The sequence below is a fragment of the Natator depressus genome, chromosome 19 (genome assembly GCF_965152275.1).
Source record: "Natator depressus isolate rNatDep1 chromosome 19, rNatDep2.hap1, whole genome shotgun sequence".
Taxonomy (NCBI): domain Eukaryota; kingdom Metazoa; phylum Chordata; order Testudines; family Cheloniidae; genus Natator; species Natator depressus.
In genome coordinates this window covers 13006292-13019076 of record NC_134252.1, presented here as the reverse complement: position 1 = coordinate 13019076, position 12785 = coordinate 13006292, and the positions used below count along the sequence as shown (strand labels likewise).

The 12785-nt window shown below is 51.1% G+C and overlaps 1 protein-coding gene across 6 annotated transcripts in view; it reads right to left on the bottom strand.

The window, feature by feature from the left end:
- The window catches only part of PTPRU (protein tyrosine phosphatase receptor type U), a 309921-nt gene that overhangs the window by 140273 nt on the left and 156863 nt on the right, over positions 1 to 12785 (bottom strand). For all 6 annotated transcript variants that reach the window (XM_074934544.1, XM_074934543.1, XM_074934545.1 and 3 more), the window contains exon 8: positions 4730 to 5038. In XM_074934544.1, the coding sequence (XP_074790645.1) occupies positions 4730 to 5038 (309 nt within the window). The remainder of the gene's footprint in view (positions 1 to 4729; positions 5039 to 12785) is intronic.

Here is a 12785-nt window from a genome sequence, read left to right as displayed (position 1 = left end):
GGTCTTACACATTCTGTTCTTGCTTAGGCAACTTAATTGTAAGTGATGGGTGAACCTCAAAAGGCCCAGGTTCAGAGGCACACCCAAAAGCTTGTAATGGCTGGAAGAGCCTTCTCCTGCCCCTCTGTGCAGCCCAGACGCTCCACTTCATCCAGGGCCTTTCTCTGCAGGAGTCACTCCTGAATGTCCTGCTGCTTAAGCCCCCATCCCTTGCAGTCCTTGCACAGCTCCCAGCAGGATCTGCAAAGCTGTTATGCACCGTGCGACTGGATGCATCCTCTCTGCCCGGAAGATGATGTCCCCAGCCCATGTGCACCTGCTCCATTAGTGCTAAACACATACAAGGTGAGGATGGTCATGTTGGAGACATGGGTATGTGTGACACATGGATTTAAGCATGACCCTTACTGCTAATAACGTTCTCCCCTTTGAGTCCTTGCTCCTGCGGCTCTGCTCATATAGCCAGGATCTAGCTAGCATCCAGCGCCTTTAACTAGGGGGCTGCCTGGTAGCACCCTCAGCCACGCCACTTGGATCTGCCTGGCGCCCCCTGCCCCACTCCACTCTTTACGCCTTGTCTTCCTCGGCCCAACACTCTACCCCTGCACAGCACCTGATCAGGCCCTCGTGCAACCAAAGCCACCGTTCCTGCACGCCCAGCAGGTGGCAGGTTCCCGGGGCGTGCAGCCCTTTCCACTGTCCAAGTCACTCCAGCACGTGTGGGGGCTGAGAACTGGGTATAGAATCATAGAATCATAGAATATCAGGGTTGGAAGGGACCCCAGAAGGTCATCTAGTCCAACCCCCTGCTCGAAGCAGGACCAATTCCCAGTTAAATCATCCCAGCCAGGGCTTTGTCAAGCCTGACCTTAAAAACCTCTAAGGAAGGAGATTCTACCACCTCCCTAGGTAACGCATTCCAGTGTTTCACCACCCTCTTAGTGAAAAAGTTTTTCCTAATATCCAATCTAAACCTCCCCCATTGCAACTTGAGACCATTACTCCTCGTTCTGTCATCTGCTACCATTGAGAACAGTCTAGAGCCATCCTCTTTGGAACCCCCTTTCAGGTAGTTGAAAGCAGCTATCAAATCCCCCCTCATTCTTCTCTTCTGCAGACTAAACAACCCCAGCTTCCTCAGCCTCTCTTCATAAGTCATGTGCTCTAGACCCCTAATCATTTTTGTTGCCCTTCGCTGGACTCTCTCCAATTTATCCACATCCTTCTTGTAGTGTGGGGCCCAAAACTGGACACAGTACTCCAGATGAGGCCTCACCAGTGTCGAATAGAGGGGAACGATCACATCCCTCGATCTGCTCGCTATGCCCCTACTTATACATCCCAAAATGCCATTGGCCTTCTTGGCAACAAGGGCACACTGTTGACTCATATCCAGCTTCTCGTCCACTGTCACCCCTAGGTCCTTTTCCGCAGAACTGCTGCCTAGCCATTCGGTCCCTAGTCTGTAGCGGTGCATTGGATTCTTCCATCCTAAGTGCAGGACCCTGCACTTATCCTTATTGAACCTCATCAGATTTCTTTTGGCCCAATCCTCCAATTTGTCTAGGTCCTTCTGTATCCTATCCCTCCCCTCCAGCGTATCTACCACTCCTCCCAGTTTAGTATCATCTGCAAATTTGCTGAGAGTGCAATCCACACCATCCTCCAGATCATTTATGAAGATATTGAACAAAACCGGCCCCAGGACCGACCCCTGGGGCACTCCACTTGACACCGGCTGCCAACTAGACATGGAGCCATTTATCACTACCCGTTGAGCCCGACAATCTAGCCAGCTTTCTACCCACCTTATAGTGCATTCATCTAGCCCATACTTCCTTAACTTGCTGACAAGAATACTGTAGCGAGAAGGGAGTTGGTATATTAGAAGCATAATGAGTCATTAGTGGAAGTTACCTTCCCTGAGCTCCCATGGGACACAGTACATCTCCTGTGACTGGCTCCTGAAATACTGTACCAGTTCCACTTCATTAGAACACTGTTCTGTCTTGTATTTCATGTCACGTTATCTGGATCTTCAGAGCTCGAAATTAACTTTATAGGGCGAGACCACTCAGCTTATCCCTGCCTGGCACAGCATGAGAGAGAAGGGAAATGTATGCTGAATGTCAAGCAAACGCTTCCTGCTCGATTAGGCTGCAGTGCTGGGAAGTGGCAGGAACCCAGTCTCTTGGGACGCTGAAAACTCAACAGGGCAAAGCACTGGAGAATATAGGAAAGGGGCCAAAGCTGAAATACCAGCCCCATTAAATGGCAAAATTCCCTCTGACTTCAATGCTGCAGTAGTCAGGATGGTCCTGGGATGGTCTAGATCCTAGGAACTCATCCTGAGCATTGGGCCACCCTACTTTTCCCATATTACTAAGTGGGAGGGAAGTCCCAGCCAGCTGCTGGGTATATGGGAGTAGGGAGAGGCCACAAGTGGGAATGGTTGAGAATCACTGCTCTGGATGACCTACTGGGAATAGGTTTTTTCCATCTCTAATTTCTAGTGGCTGCTAAGAGCCAGCCATCTAGCAAGCACTAGCATGAGAACGGGGACTTCTCCGAGGGCACAGAAACAATTATTTAACATGAGTAGGGCAGGACAGCCCAGTGGATCAGCATCAGGGGGACGAGCTAGATCCCAGCACAGGGCAATCGGGTTCCAGTGCTGATGGCAGGGCCTCTTGTCTCAAGGGCTCCAACCACAGCGGGAGGCTTTGGCTTTTCTGGCCTCAACACGCTTTGAGACAAGAGTCACCTGCCCACCCGGGGATACTTGCCCCTAGCCAGAACTCTCAGCTCTCTGGATGAGGGGGAAGGGGAAGAGGCTGCCTAACCTGGTGCAGAGCTGGGGTAAATGTACGACAGCTCGGGTGGGCATGACGGGGGCCCCGATGGCTCAGACCCAGCGTCTGTAGTAACACTGCAGACATCGTGTATGGACCCAGAGCAGTGGCGACTCGGGGTTTCACACAGACTCCAAGCAAGGGGAGGGAGATGAGCAAGACCTGCCTAGGTATGCCACCTGCTAGACCAGCACTGGCTCCCTTTCAGAAGATGCAGCCCACGGCGGTGGTGAGCCTCAGGGTCATGTCTGTCTTGGGCCAGGGCCAGGAATGACATGAGAGAATTTGTGCACAGATGGTTTGGGGAAACACTTTCCACAAGGAGCCAGGACCTGCTGTGCTCTCATCCACACAAACGGGTCATCCGATGAAGAGCAAGGAGCTCATTCACCTGCTATGAAACCGCACGTCCATGCTCTTGTGCCAGGTGCAAACACCGGTCAGCTAAACAAAGCCTATAACTGAGGCAGGCTGACCTCTGACTCTTTCTTGCTGTTTATAATTACCTCACAGAGGCTTAATTAATTAGTGTTTGTGAGCCTGGGGTGAAAGGGGCTGCCTAAATGCAAGGTACTAATTATTTTAATTATTATGATTGCTATGAGGCTTCGATTCCCTAACAAGAAGAACGAAGACCAAGGATGTTTGGTGCTGAGGACAATCTGGTTGACAAAGGAGAAATGCGACAAAACTAGAAATTCTGATGGAGAATTGAAAAACGCTGCCTGGTTGTCTTGGTCCTGCCAGTCCTAAGGCCATGCACAAGGTTGTTACGCAAAGTGCGGGTGCAAACTACCACTTGGCACAAGTCAGGGTAAATGCAAGATGTAGCTCTCTGCTCTGAAAGGCAGGCAGACACCCGCCCCCTGAGCACCAGCTCCGTCGCCTGAAAGAACACGCAGCAAAAAGGGCCGTGACGTGGGTAGAGGATGGGCTTGTGTCGGGTTAAGCACCATCCTGCTCCCAGGAGTGAGGCACCTAACTAGGCGATCCCTTCTTCGAGCTCACTCCCGCTACTGGGCAGAATAACTTGGTGCTCACTCAGCAGTGTTCTTAGGAGTGCAGGATTGGGCCCCATCACGTGCCCTGTCCTACACAGGATGTTTTACCTACCATAGGGCCACCACCTTCCCTTGGAAGGAGAACTAGAGCCCTTCCACTGAAAAGACACAAATCAGAACAGCCAGGGCATTGGGCACCACCCAGCCTGGAGCGACCCAATCTGGCGCTCAGTCCAGACAGGGACAGACTGCACAGGGAGTGGTGATGGCTGAGGGACGAATGTAGGGCAGAAAGGAGAGAGGCCGAGCGGTCTGCTCGAGCCAGTGGTTCTTGGTGTGAGTGAGTCCTGCCAACCAGTCTGAGCTGGCTAGCATATCAATGGTATATTAATAACAAGTATTCTCCACACCACTCGCCTATTAGAATGCATTAAGACAAATAGCACTAAGCACACATATTACAGCAGTCACATAGCTTAATTTGGCATATACGTTTACTATAATCCCGTTCTCTTGTGCTAGCTGTCCCAGAACACCTTGCATTAGCTGAAGTAAGCTTTGGCTTAAGTAGACAGGAAAGCGTCAGGATCAGGACACATTATTGTTTTACCATAGCGAGAGGAAGGGAGTTATTCTCACAGCACAGCACTGGACCATCCCCAAGGAAAAGGACAAGGTGCACATGTGCACACATCACAGAGCCCGTCCCCTGGACTGCCCCCATCACCATATTCCCCGTCTGCAAGGATCCCTCGGTGGCCTCTCTGGGTGCTCCCCTTCCCTGCCCCAAGCTGCGGCTTACCTGGTGCAGAGGCAGAAGGAGAGGCCGTCCTGCCACGGGCATCCCAGTGCACAGGGGCCGCAGCTGACACTTACCATCCTCGTCCGTCTGGAATATCATCTCCTTCCCTTCCTTGCGCCCCTCGGGGTTGGAGAGGATGAGCTTCACGTGGACATTCTTGTAGGGCAGCAGGTTCTTGATGGTGTAGTGATGGACGTTGTGCTCCATCTTCATGCACTCCCGGAAGGTCTGGTTGTGGCTGGTGCCCACGAAGTAGCGGTAGCAGAGTGAGACCATGTAGGTATGGCAGCGCGTCAGGTTGTAGCCCAGCGGCTCCCACTGCAGCGTCAGCTGCCTGGACTGGATCTCAGAGAAGGCCAGGCCCTTGGGGGCCCTCATGGGCTCTGGAAGGGAGGGGGAGAGAGAGAGAGAGGCGTGAGACAAGGAAAACCATCCACCAGGAAGGGTAATGGGGCTAAATCTGGGGCAGGACCCAAAGAAAATTAATTTGGTGAACCTCAGCTTTGATCCTAGTGAAAGCAGGTCCACGGTGCAGCCTAATTGCTCAGGAAGACCCAAGTCTACCAAAGCAGAGGGCTCTGCAGGACCACCATGGAGCCTGGATTCTCATTTACACTAAGGCCCCTTTACACCGCTCTGGGCAGCATAAAGGAGACAAAGTAGGTATAAATGTAACTTACACCCAATTTAAGGTCTCTTTACACTGCCACAGTGATGTAAAGGGCCTTAGTGTAAATGAGAATCAGGCCCTAGATGAATAGCTAAAATAGATTAGATTGATACATTTTCAGAAAGAAAGAAAGACCTTGTTGTGTGACTTTGGGCACATCACTTCACCTCTGAGTTTCCCCATCGGAAATGTGGGGATGCTCATCCTCCCCGGTCCTGAGTCTTTGCCATCCCCTCACCTTGAATTCCTCCAATGGAGGGTGCCCAAGAAAGGCAGCTAAGCAGCCACTGGCTGCTCTGGCATTTCCGTACCAGAAGCGGAAGTGCCAAAATACCAGCAGCCAGGCTGTTCTCTTTGGGCCTGATTCTCCACTGCACTGCACCCTGTGCTATCACTTACACCAGTGCAAAGAGAGCTTAACAAGCTGCCGGATCAGACCATTCACACATTCTGCTCACCCTGTGCTGGTGTAATGGCTGCACAGGGGGAAGGAGAATCAGGACCAGGATGCTCCTTGCAGACCGTATGGAAATTCACTTAAGAGAACCAGTTCCCACTAGAGAACCCCAGGGCAACCTTCCAGACTGGAGAGAGCCAGGTGAGGCTAAACATCAACTTCCCAGCCCAACCAGACCCCAAAGCCCTCTGCAGGTCATCCATCAATGAGCGCGTTCCCTGGGCCATATTATAGCAGGCATCTCAAGGGGGTTCACCATCTCCTACAGACTCAGTCATCAAGGAGGACCATTTGACCATGTACCACGCAATCCCATTTGCAGAGAGGATGAACCCTGGGGGGCATGGTGTCTTCCTCCTCCCCTTTTCTGGGGCTATGGTCCCCTGAAGATATTCCACCCTGGCACCTGGGGGCTGTGTTCTTCCAGGAGGTCTACACCCGTCCCAGGGACTCACTGCGCATGGCCCGGGGTGGGGAACGGAATTGATTAACCATGCACAGCACACAGACAGGGCTTTCCAGGCAGGCCCCAACCAATACCCGTAATAGGCCTGTTTGACCAGGGCCCTCACCTTTCCATCAGGCTGGTGTCAGGCTCTCGAAAGGCCATAGACTGAGCAGAGTCATTGGGGAGAAGTTTAACCCATTCTCACAATTGGCAGCAGTAGCAGATGTCTGATTTAATGAGGAGCCAAGCTCCTTTGCCAACAGCAAGCACACAGGTTCTTTATCCTAGCGGCGTAGAAACCCCCCCTGAACCACCCCCTCCCCACACACACAGAAGCTCGGAAAGAGTTAATGCGGGCCTGAGGGGGACTGAGAGCCAGGCTTCATTAGAGAGGAAGACCAGCTGGGGAGGAGCTGGGTGGTGATTATAAAGGCAGGAGGTTTAGTGCAGAAGGGGGCTGCGGGGAGAGAGGCTGCAGTCACTCTGGGATTACAGAGGAAGGAGGACAGCAAGGCCTGGGCTCCTCACCTGAATAGGGGAGGCTGGCAAGCAGCCAGGAGTGGCACAGAACAGCACTGGTGGGAGATCCTGGCAAACTGGCAGGGACTGGACCTCTATGGAGCAAGCTCTGAGAGGCATTTAAGTGAGAGGGACGTAAGATGGAATGAGGTTGTTCTTTATACCTGTATGCTGGGATTTTGTCAGGGGAGGGCCCTGAGAGTCCTGGCCCCAAAACAAGGGAGAACCTAGAGAGGCTGCGGTGGAGAAGGCCTGGAAAGGCTGGATAGGAAGAAAGCCCAGGGAAACAGCAGCAAGGAGTGGGACTGAGGAGACCTTGGCTGCTGGTTCCTGGGCCAGAACCAACTTAGAGGGAGGGCCCGGGTTCCCCTACCGGTCACCTGTATGGTGGTGTGAGGCTAGAGAAGGGACAGGGACAACAGAGAACCCTGAGAGGGGATGTGGGGACCACAGGGCCCAGAGATGGGGCTGAAGACCTTTAGGTGAGGACATTTGGATTGTTGATTTGCTGGCCTCTGCTACTCCCGAAGGGGTGAACTAAATCATGACCTAGCCAGAGGGCCGAGTTGTGGGAAGCGAGACCACCGCAGTGCTGGCGCAACCATCGGCAGGAGGTGCCAGACAGGTAGAGAGCCGTTATGCCTTGCCTGGCCACAAGGAGGCACTGCAGCAGTAACTAACTCGCTCCAACTGGCAGGCGAACAGGGACCTGACCTGCTCACTGCAGGCAGGGGACAGCTATTCTGTTACTGCAAAGGGCTTTGGAAGTCCGCGGAGGCATCATGTCACAGAGCAAGGGAATTACTGTCCATCTCCATGGACCTGACCCGCTGTCCGTGGAAAGGCTCTCAAGGAAGATTTGGATCTGGCCCTGTACGGTCTAGTTAACCGGCACCTGGAATGCTAACGTAACTGGTTAGTGACACCCAGAACCCAATGCCTGGGAATCATCTTGACTTTGCCGGGACCGTGCTCAGTGCGGTGAGCCTCACTCGAGATATGACGACTCCTGAGCTGCGTTCTGCAGCCCACTCCACCAGGACGCAGGGTGACTTGCCAACGTGTCTCAGTGAGCTTTTCCTACCCGCTGTCACCCTGCCATGAAGCCAACGTGCAACACAAACCTCCCAGTGTTGCCCTGAGGAACAGGCTCAGCCTGGCAGACCAGCTCACGCATGGGGCGTTTGTTGCAAAGTGGATATTTCAGGCCACTCGTTTGGTTCTGAATTTACGGCCCAAACAAGGGCATGGCTGTGCCAGCTGTAGGAGCTGCATACCAAGGATGAGTCCGTATGTCTATATAGACAGAGCCAATCCCTTTAAAATCCCACCTGTCCTACAAGGGAAATCTGAGCCTGCCCGAGGAACTCCGCTGGAGAAATGACTTATTGTACAAAGGCAGGGAGACTTTTAAAGGGCAAGGACTGTACATAGCCCAGAGAATGAACAACAACTATGTCATCACTGCCGATCCCCCCTCCTCCTGCTCCTGGGGAGAGCTGTAGGTGCCCTCTCCAACATGAAAGGCAGAGGCAGCTGGATTATCTAAGACCCTCGCAGGAGTGAAAACTCAAGTGTGCATCTCACCCTGCCAGGTGATGCTCATGTATTGACATGTTATCAAGATCATGTTGAATTCTAATCCTGGCCTCTGACGTGCTTGCAACCCCTCCCAGCTTGGAGTCACCTGCAAATTTTATAAGCATGTTCTCCACTCCATCATCCAAGTTGTTCATGAAAATACTGAATAGCACCGGACGCAGAACAGATGCCTGCGGGGCCCCACATGCCACGCCCTCCCTCTTTGACAGCGAACTCTTGATGACCTCTCTTCGAGTATGATTTGTCAACGAGTTGCGCTGCCCTCCATAGTAAGTAATATGCCCTATTCAGAGGCATAAGCATGAAGGCTGGCATCCAGCTCGCCTCTGGGGATTGAACCGTGGACTCCAAGAGCTAAGAGCATGCACCTCTACAACTTGAACCTACGTCCTGACAATAGGAACTGTACCTGGCTCATATCCTTTGTGGGTCAGGCACAAAGGGGGGATGTAACACACTGAACAGTGAGTGGTATAAACAGGGGAGCCAGGCAATACATTTCTGCAAGCTCTGTCCCGAAGATTTAAGTAAAGGGCACAACCTCCTGCAACGTTAATGCAACGTGAAGATTGCAAATTAAGCACTCATGAGTCAGATGAAAAAAATGTAAGGCTGACCCCATAACCTTAACTCTGCCCCTCCGTGCACCCGCCCTACAACACAGCCTTTAATGTGGTGCTCAGGTACTATTCGTTCATATTACACACTGGACCCTCGTTAGAATGCGGGATTTGGGATCCACGCTGGGACCGTGTTAACGCGGAGATCGCATTAAAATGAATTGCAAGTAAAATAATTAAAGTTGGGATCCATGGCTGTGACCGCGTTATATGCAAATTTGCGCTATATAGACGTGTGTTCTAGCAAGGGTCCGGTGTATTTGATTGTTGCTCTGCTATATTTCACATTTGAGATGCTTTACCTATTCTCCAGCAATTCCTTCCCCCAGTTTTGATGAGCCGTGGCAGCCATGTGAATTAGCACTGAGAGTTTGTGGGGACTCGGGGTTGTGCAGCTGCAGGTGAACACAACCCAAGTGAGAGGCTGAGGACTCAATTTCCAAACTGGGTGAGGTTTTTGTGTGTTTTCTCTAGAAAAACAACACGAAAAATGTCACCAAAAATTCAATTGTTCCTTGAACTGTTACTGCAAGAAGTTGGAGACTAAGGGCCAGATTCTCATCTAGCCATGCAGAGGGGCCTTAAAGTGAGTGTATAGAGCAGCCCAAATGAGACTCAGGTCTCCAGTTCCATCACTGAAGAGTGGAGACAGAAGGAAAAGTACAACACAGACTTAACTACAGAGCTGCCCCCGATGCCTCCATAATATATCTTCAATGCCACATCTAGGACAAGGACATTGCCTTTGAGGGGTTATTTCTGCAGCAGCTGCCGCATCTTCCCTAACCCGTGAGTTTGCATCAAGAGAATGGCACTGCCCTGCTTCTGAAAGATGTTTGCTCTTGATGTCAGTTACCCTCATTAACAAGGCTGGCTCCCAAGCCAGGCTGAACTCCCAGCCCGGGCGGTGCATTCATCCTATCAAAGCTCTGACACCAAGGTCACCCTAAGGATCTGACCGATTTAAAGGAAGGGTCACCACCACTCTGCGAAGAAACAGGAAAAATTATAACCACCCCCCCAGAGCAGAGCTGCAGGTGAAACAAGCGGAAACCTTTCATCAGGACATTGATATCTGAGTCATCATATCACACTATGCTGCCACGCTGCAAGGGAACAGGACGACAAATCATTGTCCTGTCTCCCAGCAAAATGACAGCGGATTTGCGAGGCTTCGTTCATTTATAAGGTGCTTCAAGAGGCTAGCAAAATGCCAAGTATTGCTATTCCATTGCCATTCACCTCCCAAATAGAGCTCCTTGCCCACCCTCATGGGATTTGCATCCAGTGCCTGAAGTGCTCCTTTCTCCTGCTGAAGGAGTATATCCTTCCATTGCAACACAGCTAGGAGTCACCAGATGGCACAAATACAGATACTAGCACTATCTAACTGAATGCAGATCTCGGAGGAATGTTTGCTGTCAGTCATGGTGTGGTTCTTTTAAAAGCTATGGGTATCACCAGTAAACTTTGCTCTTTCTGCCTTCATTTCTCTCTGGCTGAAACATTCCTAGATGCAGAGCACAAAAAGAGGAAGTTACTGATCATATAGCAGCTGGAGGGTCTTTGAGACGTGTGGTCCCGATCTGTATTCCACTGTGGGTATGCATGTGCTCCATGCACCCGGAGTCAGAGAATTCTTGCAAGCAATGTCCATTGGTCTGCACATGCGCCATTGCCATGTTTCTAACCAAGGGAATAAAGGAGGAGCAGATCGACTGCCTCTCCAGTTCCTTCTCTACTGCAAATCCTAAAGATCCAAAGCAGAGGGGAAGGAGAGTGAATAGTAGAATACAGACAGGGCCAAACACCTCAAAGAACCTCCACTAACTATAAAGTAAGTAACTTTCTCTTCTTCTTGGAGTGCAGGTCCCTGTGTGTATTCCACTGCGGGTGACTGACAAGTCGGGCGCAAGAAGGAGGCAGGTGCAAGGATGTAGGCAGCCGAGCCGTTTGGAGGACTGCTTTCCTAAAGGATGCATCAGAGGAGGAGTTCTGCACTAGAGCACGACGTCTCATAAGCCTGTGGAGGGAAGTCCACATAGTTGCTTTGCAGATGTTAGGGAAAGGCACTTTCTCAAGCGATGCCAATGAAGTTGGTTGTGCTCTTGTAGAATGAGCCCCTTATGCCGTGATGGGGAGGAAGATGGCGACAATTGGTAGAGCAGGATACAGTCCGAGATCCATTTAGAGATTCTCTGGGAGGATCTAGCTTGACCTCGGACTCATTCTTCTATAACAAGAAACAGTCTTGGTGAATTTCTGATTGGCCGTGGCCTTTGCACGTAGGAGGAGAGAGCGCATCGCACGTCAAACGAATGCAGTCTTCTCTCCTCCTCAGATGCATGCCGTTTCGGGAAAAACACAGGCAAGTGGATTGACTGGTTTATGTGCAATTCCAAAACGACTTTGGGAGTGAATTTCAGATGAAGTCATAAAGAGACCTGAGTGTATGGCAGAGCCACCACTAGAACTCCGAGCTCCCCCACCCTTCCGGCTGAGGTGATGGCCACAGAGAATGCAACTTTGAGATACCCAACACGTAGCTAATGGCTCGAAAGGAGGCTTAGAGAGTGCTGAAAGGACAAGGTTGAAGTCCCAGTGATGAATATTTCCTTACTGGTGGGAAGGTTTTGATTAGGCTCTTCAAGAATCTGTTAGTCAACAGGTGAGTGAAAATTGAACAACCGTCTGATGGTGGACGGCACACGCTGATTGCTGCCAGGCGAACTCATATGGAACTGAGGCAAAACCCAGCCATTCTGAGAGAACGAAACATGTTGTTCAGAAACATGCCTGAAAGCCAGGCATGATAGGTGGAGTTGGACAAATGTGGTAACATAAGTGCATGAAGCCCCATGCCCCAGGAGAGAGAAAAACAAGTTCTGACAGGAGCTTGAGGGTGGTACATAACCTGGTCTAACAGGATGTCATGGTGTGAAACCTGTCCCTTGGTAGACAAGTTCTCACTGTGACTGAATCTAGGTTTGCCCCTATGAAGTCTATGGTCTGCATCGGAATGAAGATAGACGTTTCCAGGTTCACACGGACTCCTAGATAGTAAAGTAGCTGAAGCATTAAATGAAGTCAACTCGTAGGCTTCTTGATGTGTCCTGGTAATGAGAAGCCAGTCATCAAAATAGGGGAAGTAAGCGCCCTTCATATCAAGAGATGGAAACCAAATGTCCGATGGGATGGGATGGGATGGGATGGGATCATTGATGCCAGAGTGACCACGTGACATTTTAGCTTGAGAATAAAGCAGTTGAGATTGCAGAGATTGAGGACAGGTCTCCAACCTCTAAGTGAGTAAAATCCTTTCCCCTGGTGTTGTAGAGGTACCCACTCTATTGCCCCTGGCTGGAGCAGGGATTCCACTTCCTGCTGGAGAATCCCCTTGTGAGAATGGTCCCTGAAAAGGGACAGGGATGAGGCTTTGGGAGGAGGTAGGGAAGTAAACTCAACCTCATAGCTGGATTGGATAATATCTAATACCCACTTGTCCACTCCAGTCGTGGAAATATAGTGCTAAACGACCCCTGAAGGACATGAGGGCATCGGGTAGCAGTGGCATCACTAATTGTGTGCAGCTCTTGAACTCCTGTCAAAGATATCCCTTAGCTGGGGGATGGGCTGAGATGGTGCTGTAGATATGGGAGGGAAACAAAACTTCTCTACCATTTGTCTTTTGCAAGGAGGGTCGTAAGAACGCTGGCAATAAAACCGTTGAGTCGCAGGTCACGGTAAGTAAGTCTGTCTGGGATATTTCCTCTTTGGGGCAGGTGTATATATTCCCAGGGCGTGGAGGGTGGCC